The sequence below is a fragment of the Vipera ursinii genome, assembly GCF_947247035.1.
Source record: "Vipera ursinii genome assembly, chromosome: 5".
Classification (NCBI taxonomy): domain Eukaryota; kingdom Metazoa; phylum Chordata; class Lepidosauria; order Squamata; family Viperidae; genus Vipera; species Vipera ursinii.
The window spans coordinates 71,357,817-71,374,946 of NC_139518.1; the positions used below are offsets into that span (position 1 = coordinate 71,357,817).

The 17,130-nt window shown below is 35.9% G+C and overlaps 1 protein-coding gene across 4 annotated transcripts in view; it reads left to right on the forward strand.

Moving 5' to 3' along the window:
* The window catches only part of EXOC6 (exocyst complex component 6), a 131,604-nt gene that overhangs the window by 95,425 nt on the left and 19,049 nt on the right, over window positions 1-17,130 (forward strand). For all 4 annotated transcript variants that reach the window (XM_083363842.1, XM_083363843.1, XM_083363844.1 and 1 more), the window contains 2 exons: window positions 359-500; window positions 2,396-2,469. In XM_083363842.1, coding sequence (XP_083219968.1) covers window positions 359-500; window positions 2,396-2,469 — 216 coding nt within the window. The remainder of the gene's footprint in view (window positions 1-358; window positions 501-2,395; window positions 2,470-17,130) is intronic.

A 17,130-nucleotide genomic window follows, 5' to 3' on the forward strand; every position in this document is an offset into this window, starting at 1 on the left:
AGGGAGGAAAGCAACTGAGTGTTTTGGCAGAAAATATATAGCTTCCAGGGACATTAGTAGTAATATCCTGTAAATATCAAGACTTTTTTTTGTCCGCTAATTTGTTTACAAAAGTAAAGAACAGCCACAAAAAATAATATCTTACCCAGTTTTGTCTATTTGAAAATTCTTGGATGTTGGCTCAAGCATCCAAGGGAAACTACGGTATGTTTTTGAAACAAAGCCAAGCATTCCTTATCTGTTTGTCTTGAGTTGAATAAATCCTCGGGGTCGCGGGCCGGGGGTGGGTGGGAGCGGGACATCTTTGTGACAAGAAAGGCCAGTTTATTTCTGTAATGTGTTGCCTTTTCTTTAATAGGGAAAAGTAGCTCAGACCGCTTGTATGTCCGCTTGCCAGCATCTCTCAACCTCCCTGATGCAGATGCTGTTGGATAGCGACTTGAAACAGATCAGCATGGGAGCTATTCAGCAATTTAATTTAGATGTCATACAGTGTGAATGTAAGTATGCAATTCTGAATAAAAGGCGCGCTTTGAACGTATAAACTGTGGAAGCCAGAAATTTATGAGACTGGCTTATCAGTTATTTGAAGTATTGTGGAATCTGGATACCTTTTAATGTTGTGGTTCGTTTTTGGATTGAGGAGGAAAAACTACGTATCTGCGATCCTGCATTTTGTTTTGTTTTTTCCCCCTGTGGAGCTTGTAAAAGATTATTGGCTCTGATGATTTGCTGCCATTGTTGAGATCTTCCTAGAATTTTATTTGCTAGTACAGAGGATCTTTCTATGGACGATTCTAAGAAATTAAGCCACTTCAGAGAGTGACATTATGTTTGTTATTTAACTGAATTCATTAACATCTTTGTCTTAGTAAGGATCCTAACTTTTAACAGAATTGTGCATGAGCCGAATGAAAGCTCTTAGTTGGTAAAAAATAGCATAAATATCCAAATATTTGTTACATGCCAAATATTTTATTAAATTGATTTGAGATGAACTTTCTTTTGTCTCCCTCTGCTGGTAACTTGAACATTTATTATAACAAAAGAAAATATTGCTTTTGATTATTAGTGTAGTGCATTTAAAGAAATTAAATTCTGTAGTTTCCACTCAAAGTTTATGGAATAATATGTTTTGGTCTTTTCGATACTATAGAAACTTTTTAATGTTTCTGCTGCTGCAAAAAAGAGGCAAATCCTTTGGAAATTAACTCTTAATAGAAATTGCTCAATTGTTTTCATCTTGTTGAATCAGGATGATGGGTGTCAAGACAAATATATACTTTCTTAAACATAAATATATACTTTCTTAAATATACTGTAATGGAATTACTTGATTCATTCACTTCTTTATGTTTTTGGATGCAGAAGATTGATATCCAATTTTACATTTAAAATTACTTCAGATCAGTCTGAGCTGACACATATCTGCAAAAGTCATAAATTCAAGAATTGGCCATGAAATTATTTTTCTTCACCTTCATAATTGTGAATGGTCGTTAAATGAGGATTACCTGTAATTGCTTAAATTAGCTTAATAATTGATTGTCAGATTTTTTTTCTTTGACATTCTCTTTATATTCCCTTTATGAAACATGAACCTAAGAAGATGTTTACTTAAACCACCACAACATCAACAGACTGAAGTGAACATTTGTTATAGATGGTTAGGTACTGGATATTCTGTCTTGCAAGAATTCTGGGTTAGCTGCCTCATCTGAATCCTTTCCAACCTCATTAATCCCTTTGTGTAACTCTTGCGGCATCTTTTTTCTGCATCCTTATATACCTGATTTCCTATTTGATAGATCTCCCAAAGTTCCAGAAATGGCTTTTTAGCTAGCAAACATTTACGGTAAAGCATTTATTCAATAAAATGTTCATATAGTGTATATTCTTTCTTTGAAATGGTCTTCATGATTATATATATAATTTATGGGGGGAAATGGTCTAAGTTATCTTACTCTAACACTTAACATGACTTTATTTAAAAATCTACATTGAGAAATTTCCTGGGAGAAAATGTTGTTTCATATAGCCCAATCCTAGCAAACCAGATTTTTTCAGAATCCTGATTTACCATTCTGTGTAAATCTGGCTAATTCTTCCTCTTAATGAGGAATTCAAAGTAACTAACAATAATTTATAATCCTTACAATCAATATAAATGAAAAACAAGATTTCAAATTTATTCTGTTTTCCTAAGAAATTAAGTCAACCCTCTCTCCCTCTCTCTTCCTCTCTCTCTCTCTCTCTCTCTCTCTCTCACACACACACACACACACACACACACACACACACACATACACACACACAGAGAATAAAAATCATAGAATGTACCAAATCTAGATTCTTCCTGACATTTTTTTCACAAACTCTTATTATTTCTTTTCAGTGTTTGCAAGTTCTGAGCCTGTACCTGGATTCCATGGAGAAACCTTGCAATTAGCATTTATTGATCTCAGACAAGTAAGATGTTGTTGTTATTTATTTATTTGGTTCCTTCTAAAGAACACTCCACAAATTCCGGTTGTTTCAAGTCAATTCAAATTCAGTTCAAAATTGTCTAAACATTGCTATATAATGCTTATTTGTATTTCTCAAGCAAAGCTGTTTTCTGAAAATGAAATGTTGTGATGTCAAATAATTTTGTCAGTTACTGCTACTATTGTTGTTACTTTATCAGTCTTTTAATTTTTTTTAAATTTCTATTTGTTCACTTATCATACTTGGTATTCCAACCTTAAAACATAACAGAAATTAATCCTGCAATATTTAAAAAAAAGGAATTAAGCCAACCATTCCTACCTTTAAATTTAACTATTTTTAAAAGATGTGGTTGGAGTTTTTTTTAAAAAAAGCCAACAAATTGATTAGATTCCTTAATCCAATAAGGAATGCATTCCATCTGTCTGGGGTGCTCATAGAAAAAGATCAGTTCAGAGATGCCAGCAAATGAACCTTGGCAACCATCAACAGACCTCCATGGATGACTTAATAGGCAGGAGTGGGGGGATATAAAGAGGGATCAAACTGGAATGTCTTGTCTCAGGTAATCTAGATCCAAATGATGCAGGGCTGTGCAAGTTAATAAACAGCACATAGTCATTCCTCTAGGAACAAATTGGCAACCAGGATAAGGTTTTTAGTACAAGTGTAATGTTGTCTCTTTGAGTTTGGGCAGGAACCATCTGGTTTTGGTTAATATCTCAAGATGGCTTGCATAGAGCACATAAGATTACCAATGAAAGAGAATATTTGTAGCTCAGGGTTGGAATGCGGGGTCCTCGGTTATCTCTGAGCTTGCTTGTTTTCTTGCAGATGTTCCATTACCCTAACTAGGTAACATTATCAGTGCTAGTGAATTACATTGATGATGTTACCTAGTTGGGGTAATGAAATGTCTGCAAGAAAACAAGCAAGCTCAGAGATAGCCGAGGACCCCGCACATAAGATTGCGTAAGTTATGATTTTCCTGAACTTGTTCCTATTTTTAACATTTTGGATATGCTGCATAACTTCATTGTTTCTGCTTAAATATACTAGTTTTGAAATCACATGATAATTTCAGGATTTGGGCAGATATCAATGCATTGCAGCAATAATGGGTTCACTGGGACTGGAGAGAAAGCAGATTTATGTATACTGTATGCTCACTTTACTTGGCATACTGAAGCAAAAGATAACGTCTCACCAGACAATTAGGACAAATTTGTTTAGCAAGGGTGAGGTTACAAGTTGAGTTCTAAAATATGAATGTGCTAATTTGGAATGCATTTAGCAGCCCAAAACCTAACAGTGGACTTGCAACTTTTTTTTTTTAATCTCAGGGCGGCTTACAATCTAAAGCACAAATCAATGTGCTTAGCAATAGCCTTCATTCTATGTATATGCCTGCTTCTTAGGGCATAAGAATAAGAAACTTGGTATGAGCCTTGGTGGAGCAGAGGGCTAATGCCTCCTTAAGTAACACCAGCTGCCTGCAATTAGTGCAGGTTCGCATCCCACCAGGCTCAAGGTTGACTCAGCCTTCCATCCTTCCGAGGTAGGTAAAATGAGGACCCAGATTGTTGGGGGCAATAAGCTGACTTTGTAATAATGCCGCTTGGGGGGGGTGAAAGCCCTAATAAGCAGGCATATACATAGAATGAAGGCTACTGCTAAGCTTGTAAGCCGCCCTGAGTCTTCGGAGAAGGGCGGCATATAAATGTAATTTTAAAAAAAAAGAAACTTGGTATCCCACCACTAAAGCATGAAGTAGCGTTGCCAACAGATAGTTCTCAGTGTTTAGGTCTCTTGTTTGCTCAGTATATAGGATATTGGTCACCAAGTATTTTATAAATAGTTTAAAGTGCAATATGGAACTAGATAAACTTGAAGCTATTTGTTAGTCATAATGGTAGGTATGTTGTGTTACTGGGGAAGGTGTTTGCTTACGTCATCTGTTCCTACATTGGTGATTTTGCCTATATTCTAGATTCTAGGTTTTACATCCTCTGAGCTTTGTAATATTTTGCAAATTGGGTCTTTTGAATAACAATAACTGAAAAATTATCATTGCTATATTTTGTTATTTTTATAAGTGCTTCACGAAAGGCACATTTTTGAAAGAAATAATGTAATACACAATCAAAGATTTAAAAAATGGCATTATTTAGGTTTATGCAAGTTTAACATTGAGAGCTGAAAAAGAACTCGAGATTTTCTGGTGATAAAGGAGTAAAGAGAAAGAAACTTGTCTTCTTCATATACTGGTTAATTAATTACTGCAATTCATTAGTACAAGATGAAAAATAGGCTTCTCAACAGCAGAAGTAGCCATTTACTTTACCTTTGGTTGAAAGTTTATTCTGATATAGCAAAGTAATCAATTTGTGTTCCTGAAATTTTCATGACCAATTCCATCAAATACCATTTTAATTTCACAGCAAATGTTATTAGTCACCATAGAGAGAGATCTTATCATTCTTACAAAAAATGAGATTAAGGCTTTTCTTGGCAATTCATCTGTTATAGAAAATTCTATCATTTTAGATGAGTACTCTTCAATTAGCAAAAGGTTGTATCATAAGTTGGGTGATCAATACGTAAGGTTGAATTCTAATATTTATTTATTATTTATTTATTAATTTAATTTGTATACCGCCCTTCTCCCGAAGGACTCAGGGCGGTGAACAGGGCAATACATAATAAAAACAAGATACAAAAATTAAAAAGTAATTAAACAGCAATGCCCGTAATAACTTAGTACAGATTAAAAGTTAAGACCAATTTATAAAACCCAACCCCATCCCATCAGGCCAGGCCAGCTTGTTCAAAAAGGTAGGTTTTAAGATCGCGCCGGAAGGAGCGGAGATCAGGCGCCATCCGGAGCTCGACCGGAAGGTGGTTCCATAAATCCAGCGCGCCCACAGAGAACGCCCTCCCCCTGGCACCCTGAGGAGGCCCTCTCTGTGGGAGCGTACTGGGCGGAGGGAAGTTGACGCCGGCCGCAGGTGCTCCCCAAGGTATTCTGGACCCATGCCACGTAGGGCTTTGTAGGTCATTACTAATATATTTACATAGTTGTACATTTTAATGAAATTACTGTTTTAATATATGCTGGCAGACTGCCTGATTTCTACAGGAGGTTATATGTTATATAAATGGTAAATTAACTTTAATGTGATTTTTTTAAAAAAAATGTATTTGATCTTAGAGATCACACGCAGCAGCATAACAGGAAACATTTTATTACAATATTACCTTCACGAACAGAAATCATATTTGAAAATATTTATTCTAGAGTAGGATTATGCTAGAGCTCTAAAACTGAAACAGAAGGAACACAAACATCTTTGTTCATTTGACCTGGGATATAAATTAATCCTCAGAAAAATATTGTGTTTTTTTTTCTTTACACGGCTAATCAATCAGTTATTTTACAAGCTTTCCTTGCTAGCCTAGTTTTTCCCCCACATATCTCTTGGACAGTAAACTACACAATACACACACACACACACACACATACACACACACACACATATTATACACATATATGTATACACATACGTATGTATATATATGTGTGTGTATATGTATATGTGTGTGTGTGTGTGTGTGTCTCAGGAAGCGCTGCTTAAATATATATACATATATACAGTATACTATCTCAAATATTTATGCAACAATTATTGTAGTCAATTGGCTACGTTGTTTTCTTCTGCTTTTGAATGCAAAATTTGAAGTACGGTAAGTTGCCAATCCGTTTATTTTCTTTTCTGCCTAACTCACAACTCGTGTCAATGATATTTAAGTTTTATGAAGGATTTAACACCCTTTCCCTCTTCTCTATTTGTGATTCATTTCTCTCTTAATAGGACAGATGACAGTTCTTTTCAAGAATACTTAGAAAGGCAACAGAGTCATTTCAGGGGGTTCTTATAAGAGGTCAGGCTTCTGTTCTTTAGTTTGAATCTGATACCGTTTCGTGAATTGCAGGATATGAAAGATAAGGAAGTAAGTCCAGTGGTCGGGTTTTACCTGCCCACCCGGACTGTGCCCTGAGGTCAAGCTCCTGATACTTGCTGTTTGGTGCAGAGGAGCCGATGACAGGTAGGGGCTGGTACAAAGGGGAAAGCTTGAACCATATCAAAGCTAAAAGGCAAGAGAATTGGGACATTGCAAGAGACTGTAGCTAAAAGATGGATCAGCAGGATTGCCCTCTTTTTAAAAAGTAGCTGACCTGTGAGAGAAAAAACTTTACCGTCCTGCCAATCACATGCTTGCTAATGGAAGCCAGTTATCTCAACAACAGTTTAGCCCCTCGGTGTGATTTCATAACACTTTACAAGCTTTGGAGGAGAGGGCAGTACAGATTGGTAATTTTCACTACAAATACTATAGCGCATATATAAAAGCTTGATAGTTAGCTAAAGAAATCTACATAGCTCTTTCGGAGATCTTAGAAGTTTCCCTACACAGGGAAGACACAGAAGAATATCCTGCCTAGCCTAGCACAGATAATAATCTACGTAGTATTTTGCATCCCCTACATAAGGATGGTTTTGTTTTATTGAAAGTGGCCTTCCAAAGTCATTTGGGCAGGATTTTATATTTTCACATTGATTTCAAATTATTCGGTATACAGTATTTTAAGGCAAACAAAAGGGTTTTCCAATCTAGAAAAAAAACCCAAATCCTAACTTCACGTATATTTTGTTAAGAACTACATTTCTGGTAAGAACTGCATTTTTCAAGGAAAGCTATAGCTCAGTAAAAATGCTAATCCAGTGTGGGGCTGCTGTGAAAAGGCCAGTATTCTGATGAGGATTAATAGACAAGAGTCTGAAAATAGATACATTTGGATAACTTTTAAAAAAGAGATTGGGCAAATTCAGGAAGAAGAATTCAAAATTGCTATTTAATGTAAGAGCTGCCTATTATTTTATATTTTGGGTCTATCCATTCCATACCATTTGGGGGAGTTGACAAGTCAGAAGGGCTGTTGCATTTATGTAGTGCTTATGGACCTCTCATTAGGATCTGATATTGCACTGAGTCATGCTGGATGCTAAAGCCCTCGCAGTACACTCTTGATTGTGTCAAACGTTTCTCCTAAAATGAGTAATGCCTTATAGCAGGGGTCTTCAAACTTGGCCCTTTTATGACTTGTGGACTTCAACTCCCAGAATTCCTCAGCCAGCGTGCTTGGCTGAGGAATTCTGGCAGTTGAAGTCCACAAGTCATAAAAGCCCCAAGTTTGAAGAGCCCTGCCTTACAGCAACTCGGTAAAGTCCAGTACTGACTCTTACAACCTTTTTATGGTTGTAAAATATGTGATTCACCAACACTTTGCATTTAGCACACCTCTTTGTTGCTGAGAACTGTTTCCCTTGTGATGAATATCAAATACATTCTGTTTGGTTTGACCATTATAAAATTTGGGTTTGAATTTCTCCTGGCTTGCATTTCTCCTGGCTTGTATTTCAGTGACTTTCCTTTCTAGAAATCTTGGAATACAGCCTGTAGCCTTATATTTACATATAAGGGCAGTCTTTACAATTAATAGAATTAAATCATTAGAACCACTTTCAGCTACAGTGGAAGGATAGGATAGAAATGCTCCAATAAAACAAGTTGGAATTTCAAATGTTATAAAAATGATTGCCAGTAATTTTTGGCTAAACCAATAATAAGAAACCCAAGAATGATCACTTGCTAAGAATGGATAATATTTAAAAATGGTTAGTAAAGTAAATGTGAGTCAGATAATGGGTGTGTGCTGTGTGTTTCCCTTCCTACTGTAGAGGCTTGAAGGGTTACATTTACTGCATCATGAAGGCAAAATTCTTCTCTTTTTGGAACTGAGGCAAATTAACAAAAGCAAAGTAATTAATAAAATTTAAGTGTAAAATATCAACAACAACTTATATCTAAGATGTAGAAATAAGCAGGCATCTGTGTAAATGAAAATACAGTTTCACATACTTCGAGAAATTGTAATTTACAGAGGATAGTAAATACAGCTAAGGATTTCTATAGTCAGAGAATTTAGATATTAGCAATTTCATGTTTGCTAATATTGTAGGGGATATTTAAAACATATAGCTACATCTCCTGAGGTGAAATGAACTCATATGAATATGCTAGAAGAAGTGATGAATTATTACAGTTTGTGGTGAACATTATCTTAGATTCAAAATTATCTAAAATAGGAGGAAAGATTGGTTACACAACTTGCATACACTGTCAGCCAGATGTTTAGACTGGATAGGCATTTTTATTCTCCTGTAAAGTCCTTCACAAGGATAGGTAGATGTTGTTGTTGTTTAATAATAGTAAAGGTATTGTCACAGGACATCAGCTGTTTCACATAAAGCTGCCTTTTGCAATTGACTGGTGATAATTTTGTCAGTGCCTAATGGTGTTCAAGGGACGCGGTGGCTCAGTGGGTTAGGACACTGAGCTTGTCGATCAGAAGGTCGGCAGTTTGGCGGGTCGAATCCCGAGTGCCGTGTAGCAGAGTGAGTGCCTGTTACTTGTCCCAGCTTCTGCCAACCTAGCAGTTCGAAAGCACGTAAAAATGCAAGTAGAAAAATAGGGACCACTACGGTGGGAAGGTAACAGCGTTCCGTGCGCCTTTGGCGTCTAGTCATGCCAGCCACATGACCACGGAGACGTCCTCGGACAAGCGCTGGCTCTTCAGCTTTGAAACGGAGATGAGCACCGGCCCCTAGAGTCGGAAAACGACTAGCGCACATGTGCGGGGGAACCTTTACCTTTACCTTTAATGGTGTTCAAGTGGTGCTCCAGATATTTTGGAATGAAGCAAAGGACCTATTACTGTTGGTACTATCTTAGCTTTTCCTACCCTTTCTGTTCTCAGGTTTTTAAATTTTGTGACTTTCTCCAATTCTTTCTCATCTATTCTGCTATGATCAGGTATGGTAATGTCTACCATCCAGACTTTTTTCCCCTTTCTTAATTGTAAAGTCTGGGGGTCTTACATGGCAGGTGCCTGTCTGAATTCTAAAATCCCAGCACACTTTAGCTTCTTCATTTTCTATTACTTTGTATATTTGTTGGTCCCACTAGTCCAGGCAAGTGGTGGGTCCCACTAGTTACAGGCAAGTGGTGGGTTTTTTTTGCAAATATTCCAATACACCATTATTGCTACGATGTTATGCTGTTGTCTGTAGTCAAATCTGTGCACTCTTCCTGCAGCGGCTAAGTGATTCACTGTTTCTTCAGTTCTTTACCTAGCGAGCTGCTGTCTGTTGCTGCTTCTCAATTATTATTATACATTTATGCCCTGCTTGACTCCCAGTAACTTTCCACTGACTATACCGAGAGTTATAGTTCAGCAACATGTGAAGATCCTCAGAATCATCACTAGAATATTAATTTGGAAATCTTAACACAAAGTCCATTTTCCTTTTTTCAGTTTTGCTCCTCTTTCTACGGACTAAGATGTTCTACTTAAAGCAAAACTTAAGAGTTTTCAGTAAGTGTTTGAATTCTTCTACAGAGCAAATAAATAATAAATATAAAATAATGTACAGGTTGTCCTCGACTTACGACCACATTTGAGCCCAAAAACGTACGTTGCCAAGCAAGACATTTGTTAAGTCAGCTTTGCCATATTTTACGACCTTTCTTGCCAAAGTTTTTAAGTGAATCACTGCAGCTGTTAAGTTACTAACATGGTTAAGTGAATCCAGTTTCCCCATTGACTTTGCTTGTCAGAAGGTCGCAAAAGGTGATCACATGACCCCAGGACACTGCCTCCTTCAGAAATATGCATCAATTGCCAAGGGTCCAGATTTTGATCATAGGACCATAGAGATGCTACAATGGTCGTAAGTGTGAAAAACAGTCATAAGTCACTTTTTTCAGTGAACAGTAAATAATAATAATAATAATAATTATTATTATTATTATTATTATTATTATTATTATTATTAATAATAATAATAATAATAATAATAATAGTTGGGAGGGACGTTGTAGGTCATCTAGTCCAACCCCCTGCTCAGGCAGGAGACCCTATACCATTTTGGACAAATGGTTGTCCAGTCTCTTCTTAAAAACTTCCAGTGTTGGAGCATTCACCACCTCTGGAGGCAGGTTGTTCCACTGGTTAATTGTTCTAACTGTCAGGAAATTTCTCCTTAGTTCTAGGATGGTTCTCTCCTTGACTATTTTCCATCCGTGCTTCTTGTTCTGCGTTCAGGCGCTTTGGAGAATAGATTGACTCCCTGTTCTTTGTGGCAGCCCCTGAGATATTTTTTTATTTATTTATTTATTTATTTATTTATTTATTTATTTATTTATTTATTTATTTATTTATTTATTTATTTATTTATTTATTTATTTATTTAGATTTATATACCGCCCTTTCCCGAAGGACTCAGGGCGGTTTACAGGGCATTTAAAAGAAAGTCAATACAAACGTTAAAACAAATTAAAAAAGATTAAATAGAACCCTGAGAAAATTAAAACCCAGTTAAAATTAAAATTAAAAAATTCTCAGCCTGGGCCAGAGAGCTCGAAGAGCCAGGTCTTCAGGTCCCGGCGGAATGAACGGAGGTTGGGGGCAGTCCTAAGCTCCGCAGGCAGCTGGTTCCACAGGGCAGGCACACCCATTGAGAAGGCCCTACCCCTGGGTGTTACACGCCGGCATTGGAACACTGCTACCATGTCACCACTAGTCCTTCTCTTTGTTAAACTAGACATACCCAATTCCAGCAACCATTCCTTATATGTTTTAGCCTCCAGTCCCGTAATCATCTTTGTTGCTCTTCTCTGTACTCTTTCTAGAGTCTCAACATCTTTTTTACATTGTGGTGACCAAAACTGGATGCAGTATTCCAAGTGTGGCTTTACCAAGGCATTGTAAAGTGGTATTAATACTTCACTTGATCTTGATTCTATCCCTCTGTTAATGCAGCCTAGCACTGTGTTGGCTTTTTTGGCAGCTGCAGCACACTGCTGGCTCATATTGAAGTGATCGTCCACTAGGACTCCGAGATCTCTCTCACAGTTACTACTATCGAGCAAGGTACCCCCTATACTATACCTGTACATTTGATTTTTCCTGCCTAAATGTAGAACCTTACTGTTTTAAGTCGAAGTCTACCTGTAATGAAAAACAACTTTGCAACTGGCAGCAATCTGAAACAAAAGTCAGAATGGTGCTATAAGCGAGAAAGCAGCAACAGTGAAGTGGGGTTTTCAAAAAGGAAACAAAGAATTATTCAAAATTATGGATATATATTTGGACTAGTCTAGCAGTTTACCTGATTCTCCCACATGCCAGGATTGTGGCAGAGGCCTTTGGATCTTGCTGCCTAGGTAGTTCTCGTGGTGACCCCTTTGGGGGCATTCTAAGATCAGGGTTTTCTGACCTCAGAAAAAGCCAGCTGTGCAAGATGGCAGAGGGGAGCTGGTTTTCACTTTTCTTTCTTGGAGGTCAGCTGTCTGTTTCTAAGGAATCTTTATATCCCTTGAGATAGCATTCCAGGGGTCACAGAACTGCAACTTCTATTTCATTTTGACTCATATGGACATTTCTGCAACAGGTAAAAACTCTTGTCTAAACTAAGCATATTCAGGCATGCAGAGAAACAGATTCCATGCAATGAGTGACTTTGGTCAGTGTTGCAAATTTAACTGAGTTATGTTGCAGAGAAAATAAACCTATTTTGATAACGTTTTTGACAAAACATAGTACTGCCTATCCCAGTACTTATGTAGTTAAAATTAGCACTTGGTTTGTTTTAAAGAACCGCAAGGATGAATGTTCAATCTTTATTTATGGTTCTGTGTTGGCAAATGAGGGCGTTAGGTAATGGCAGCTGAGCCACCTCCATCTCAATGCTCTTTTGCTCCCTGTTTTTTCTCCTTTACCTTAAGTTCAAAGTAACATTTTTCTGTCTTTGTAGCATGTGATATATATATATATATATATAAAGGTAAAGGTAAAGGTTCCCCCGCACATGCGTGCTAGTCGTTTCCGACTCTAGGGGCCGGTGCTCATCTCCGTTTCAAAGCCGAAGAGCCAGCGCTTGTCCGAGGACATCTCTGTGGTCATGTGGCTGGCATGACTAGACACCAAAGGCGCACGGAACACTGTTACCTTCCCACTGGAGTGGTCCCTATTTTTCTACTTGCATTTTTACGTGCTTTTGAACTGCTAGGTTGGCAGAAGCTGGGACGAGTAACAGGCGCTCACTCTGTTACGCGGCACTCGGGATTCGACCTGCCAAACTGCCGACCTTCTGATCGACAAGCTCAGCATCCTAACCCACTGAGCCACCGCGTCCCTAGAGTAGATAGATGATATAGATATAGATATAGATATAGATATAGATATAGATATAGATATAGATATAGATATAGATATAGATATAGATATAGATATAGATATATATGTAAATTTTTTAAAAATTTCTAACAAAAAATTAAGGGAGACTGATATGCATTTCAAACTTATTAGTTTTCATCAGTAAGTTTGAAATGCATATCAGTCTCCCTTAATTCTTTGTTAACAATTTAAAAAATTTACACAAATATGAGCTGTCACCGGTGTGACTACTGCCTGTCGATGGCCCTCAGGTTAGGCTGACACAGGAAATAAAGATTTGTCCCATGTTTGGGGCCTAGCAAGGTAATCTAAAAATAGTTAACAAGCATTTGACATATATATATATTCATATTCTTAAGGGTTTAGTGCTACTACTGCCAATGAGGAAGGACACAAGTGTACATATACAACCTTGAAATATTGCCTTTTATTATATTAATAATATTACTATATTAAATTATATTTTGGGCTCTGTGGAGTCCAGTTGCTTTTACTCCCAGGTACATTTGTTTCCTTAACCCACCTGTAGTGACTGATCTGCAGTACCAGTGTCCTATAAAACGATATTATTTCTCTTTGAACATAGCTGTATCGCTTTTTAAAAAATCATTTTTAATAATTGTATTTAATATATAAAATATAAAATGCAAAGAAAAATAGAAATAAGAGATTAAGGGAGGGAAAAGGAAAGGTTAAGAGAAGGTGTGAGGTACAAGGGGGGGGAAAGGTGTTGACTTCCAACCCTTTTTAGCACAGTTCAAGATAAAAGCACTCTAGCCTCAACTTTTTGTTTTTTACACATTATATAGCTAGCCATTTCTATAACAGCGAATCTATCTAATCGCCAAAACCAAAGTCAAAGTTACATTTTTTTCCCCCGTCACAAGCACAAAATCCAGAAGTGGTATCCGAATGAAAAACATACTCAGGTATATTCTCCTCTTCAAATAGAATGATCAATTTAACCATTCCTACTTTACTTCCCTTGCTGTGAAAATAGAACATAACTTTATTGCTAACTGAACTAAGTAACATTTCGCATTTTGAAAATCAAAAATGCATTGGTCCTGAGAACAGAAGTAATCTAATTACAATACAATTTCATTTTGGGGGAAAAAAATCACATTGTTATTAACGTGTATATATATATATGTAAATTTTATGTATCGTACAAATGAAGGAATAAAATACATTCTGCATGATATCATAACATTGCTATTTCAAAGAAGCTTAAAACCTTTATAAGTTAAAGGCTGCAAGCATGTGCCATTAAATTCAGTTGGGTTCTCCTAAATGGGACTTACTTCTGAATAAGAATTGTATAAGGGAGAGCTTTTTAAATATTCATTTTAAGCCCAGCTTTATTAAAATGATACGTGTATTGTTGAATTTAACAAGGAACAGGGAAAAAAACAGAAAATTTTACCAGCAAAGGCAAATATCTATAAGTAAAAAAGGTGACCTAGTCTGTTAAGCACTACGTTTGAAAATAGTAGGAAATGAATAAAAAATAATACAATGTGTATTTCTAATGCCCCTCACTTTTACCTCGGACCTTGTGTCTTTTTGTCTTAAGGGACTTTGTATATAAGCTAACTAGTTACTCAGAAATAATTTAGCCAGAATCATATCCTTTGGAAACTTGAGTGTCTGTCAATGAACTTCTTTTCAAGTTGTAAACTCAAAAAAAACCCCTGCTTTTGTTACTTACTGGTCCATTTTAACCTACAATGATGGGAAAGAAAGCATTACAATTAGCATTTCTTTATTCCTCTACTTTAAACAGGTATAGCATATTAAGTTGGACTCTTTTTGCTTAAAACTACCCACCTTGTTTCATTCTAGAGGAATTTCTTCGAAAATAACATTTAAATCTTTGTTTCTGAAAATAGGATTAGCAAGTATTGTACCCTTCAAATATTCTGGTTAGTTCATCAGAGCACAATTGGACAGTCTTCTTTTTTAATGCAAAGAGCCTTGTAGTTAATTTTGAATCCCTAAAGAATTAATAACATATTTGGATTTATTCCATGAATGTAACAAGACCAGACATTTCTCAGAATGTTCCTAAAGATTTAAATAGATTTAAAGAAAGTGTTTTGCCCTTTGGGATAATTTAAGTTGCAAAGGATTAGTATGAACCCAAATAACTTTTGACTTTTTTCAGAAAAAAAAACAATTCCCTGTGGTGCAGCTGTCATAACCCCAAAGTTTATGTATTTAGATACACTTACAAGTGTGTGAGAGATTATATCTTTTCTAAGGGTTGTCTGTTTGAAATATATATTATAGAATGCTGGTTTCTTCTTGTGCTTAATTACAGCAGCTAGTTAAGTTTTTGATTTTCAGCTTTTAGAACCACTTATTAAAAATAATATTGGCTGATGTTCCCAGCAGTGGCTTGTTGTTCAGTCTAAGACTCCACCGAATTTTAACAATGGAACTGATCAAAATTTGAAAAATGTATCTTAAAAGGAAAACTAGCATGGTTCCATCACAGCAGTTAATAATAAATGTTTGGGCTATGTTTTGTTTATAAGCACAATTTCTCAAAATTATATATATGTTAGTATTATTAGTATTATTTAAATATTTAGTATTTAGTATTATTTTCATATTCAGAAAGATATTTCTATATTTATAAATAGGATTAGACCAAAAAACACTTCTGTGAATATCATATCCCATGATTATGTTGTCTTAGCTTAATACGTAGACTGATAATGAAATCCTGGGATTTCCCATTCAGAGAAGACTTAATCTTTAGTGTGTTTTTTTTAAAAAATTAACTTCAAATGTATGACTGTGTTTGGGTGAATTGTATCCCAGCTCCCTCTCTCTTTCTTCCCCCCTTTAAAATATTTACTTAATAAGATATGCATCTTGATAAGTAAAATGCTATATTGTACAATATAGCAAGGATATTACAGGACCCTTGTCTTTATTGTAGCAGCTAGGGGAGTATGCTACAAGAATAAATAATTGTGTATTTGTAACATTTCATTCTATTAATTACTGACATCCTACAACACTCTTTCCAGCTTTTGCATGATGGTAGAACATAGAAATTATTTTGATGTGCTTTTAATATGTATTTGTACTTTCCAAAGATTGAAGTCCATCAAGAGCAGCAACTTCTGAAGAAAAAGAACTAAGGCTGGGGGTGGGGAATCCCTAACCCCCCCCCAAAACATATATATAAAAAGAAACCCTATGCATACATACCTAAATACATAATACATAAGTCTCTCTCTCTCTCTCTCTCTCTCTCTCTCTCTCTCTCTCTCTCTCTCTCTCTCTCTCTCTCTCTCTCTCTGTGTGTGTGTGTTCGCGCGTGCATGCGTCTACGCGCACAAAAAGTACTTGGTCCATGTGTATAGGATACATTGGCTGTGAATACCAAATGATAGTTTTATTTAACTTTGTTTTCCATATGTTACATTTTTAGATTCTTTTAGAGTGTATAGTTTTTGAGTCAGAGCTAATCTTATATTTGATCATTTATCAAATTCTGGAGAAAACAACCCTGACAATAATCATCCTCATTGTGATTGTCTGAATCAAGGATGGATGCTACATAATCATAGGTTAAAATTTATCATTTTTATGTAAATGACATGGAATCTGATGAACATAGTTCGTAATGTGCTATTTTGGTAGGAAACTGTTGACAAGCTAATTAGTTTTTTAAAAATTAAAGAGTTCACAATCCATTATATCTGAATTTCAAAGTGGAATACTGCAGTTTTCAATAGCAAATTTTCATATTGTTGTAAAGTAATTTTTCAATGGCTAATCTAAACCAAAATAAAATCAGCAAAATTGTAAAATGTTTTTGTAGTATGCAGCACACATTACATTCTGTGCAAGTGATAAAGAATTTCCCCCTAAATACTAAGATTTTTTTAAAAGAAAAACTACATTAATTTTTTAAATCTTATATACATAGAACCATATTTCTTGAGGATTAGAAATTTATTTTTTTAAAAAAAAAGTTTGCATCATTGGGCTTGAATATTTTAAAATAAAGAATTAAAAATGCACTTTTTTGGTAGCCTAAACTTTTTGACACAAGTATTCCTGTCATTAAACTTAGAGTAAGCTAAATTGATGGGTTCTTTCAGCAGTCTGGGCTGTGTGCAGAGTTTTGTACTTCTTTAAAAAGTTCTCATTTGCACTCTCCAATGAATTTAAACTTTCTAGATTTGTACCTGCTTAAAAAGGAGGTTGGTGACCTCTTGACCCTTTTGTTATCCCTAATTCAGAAAGGCCTTTATTCTGGA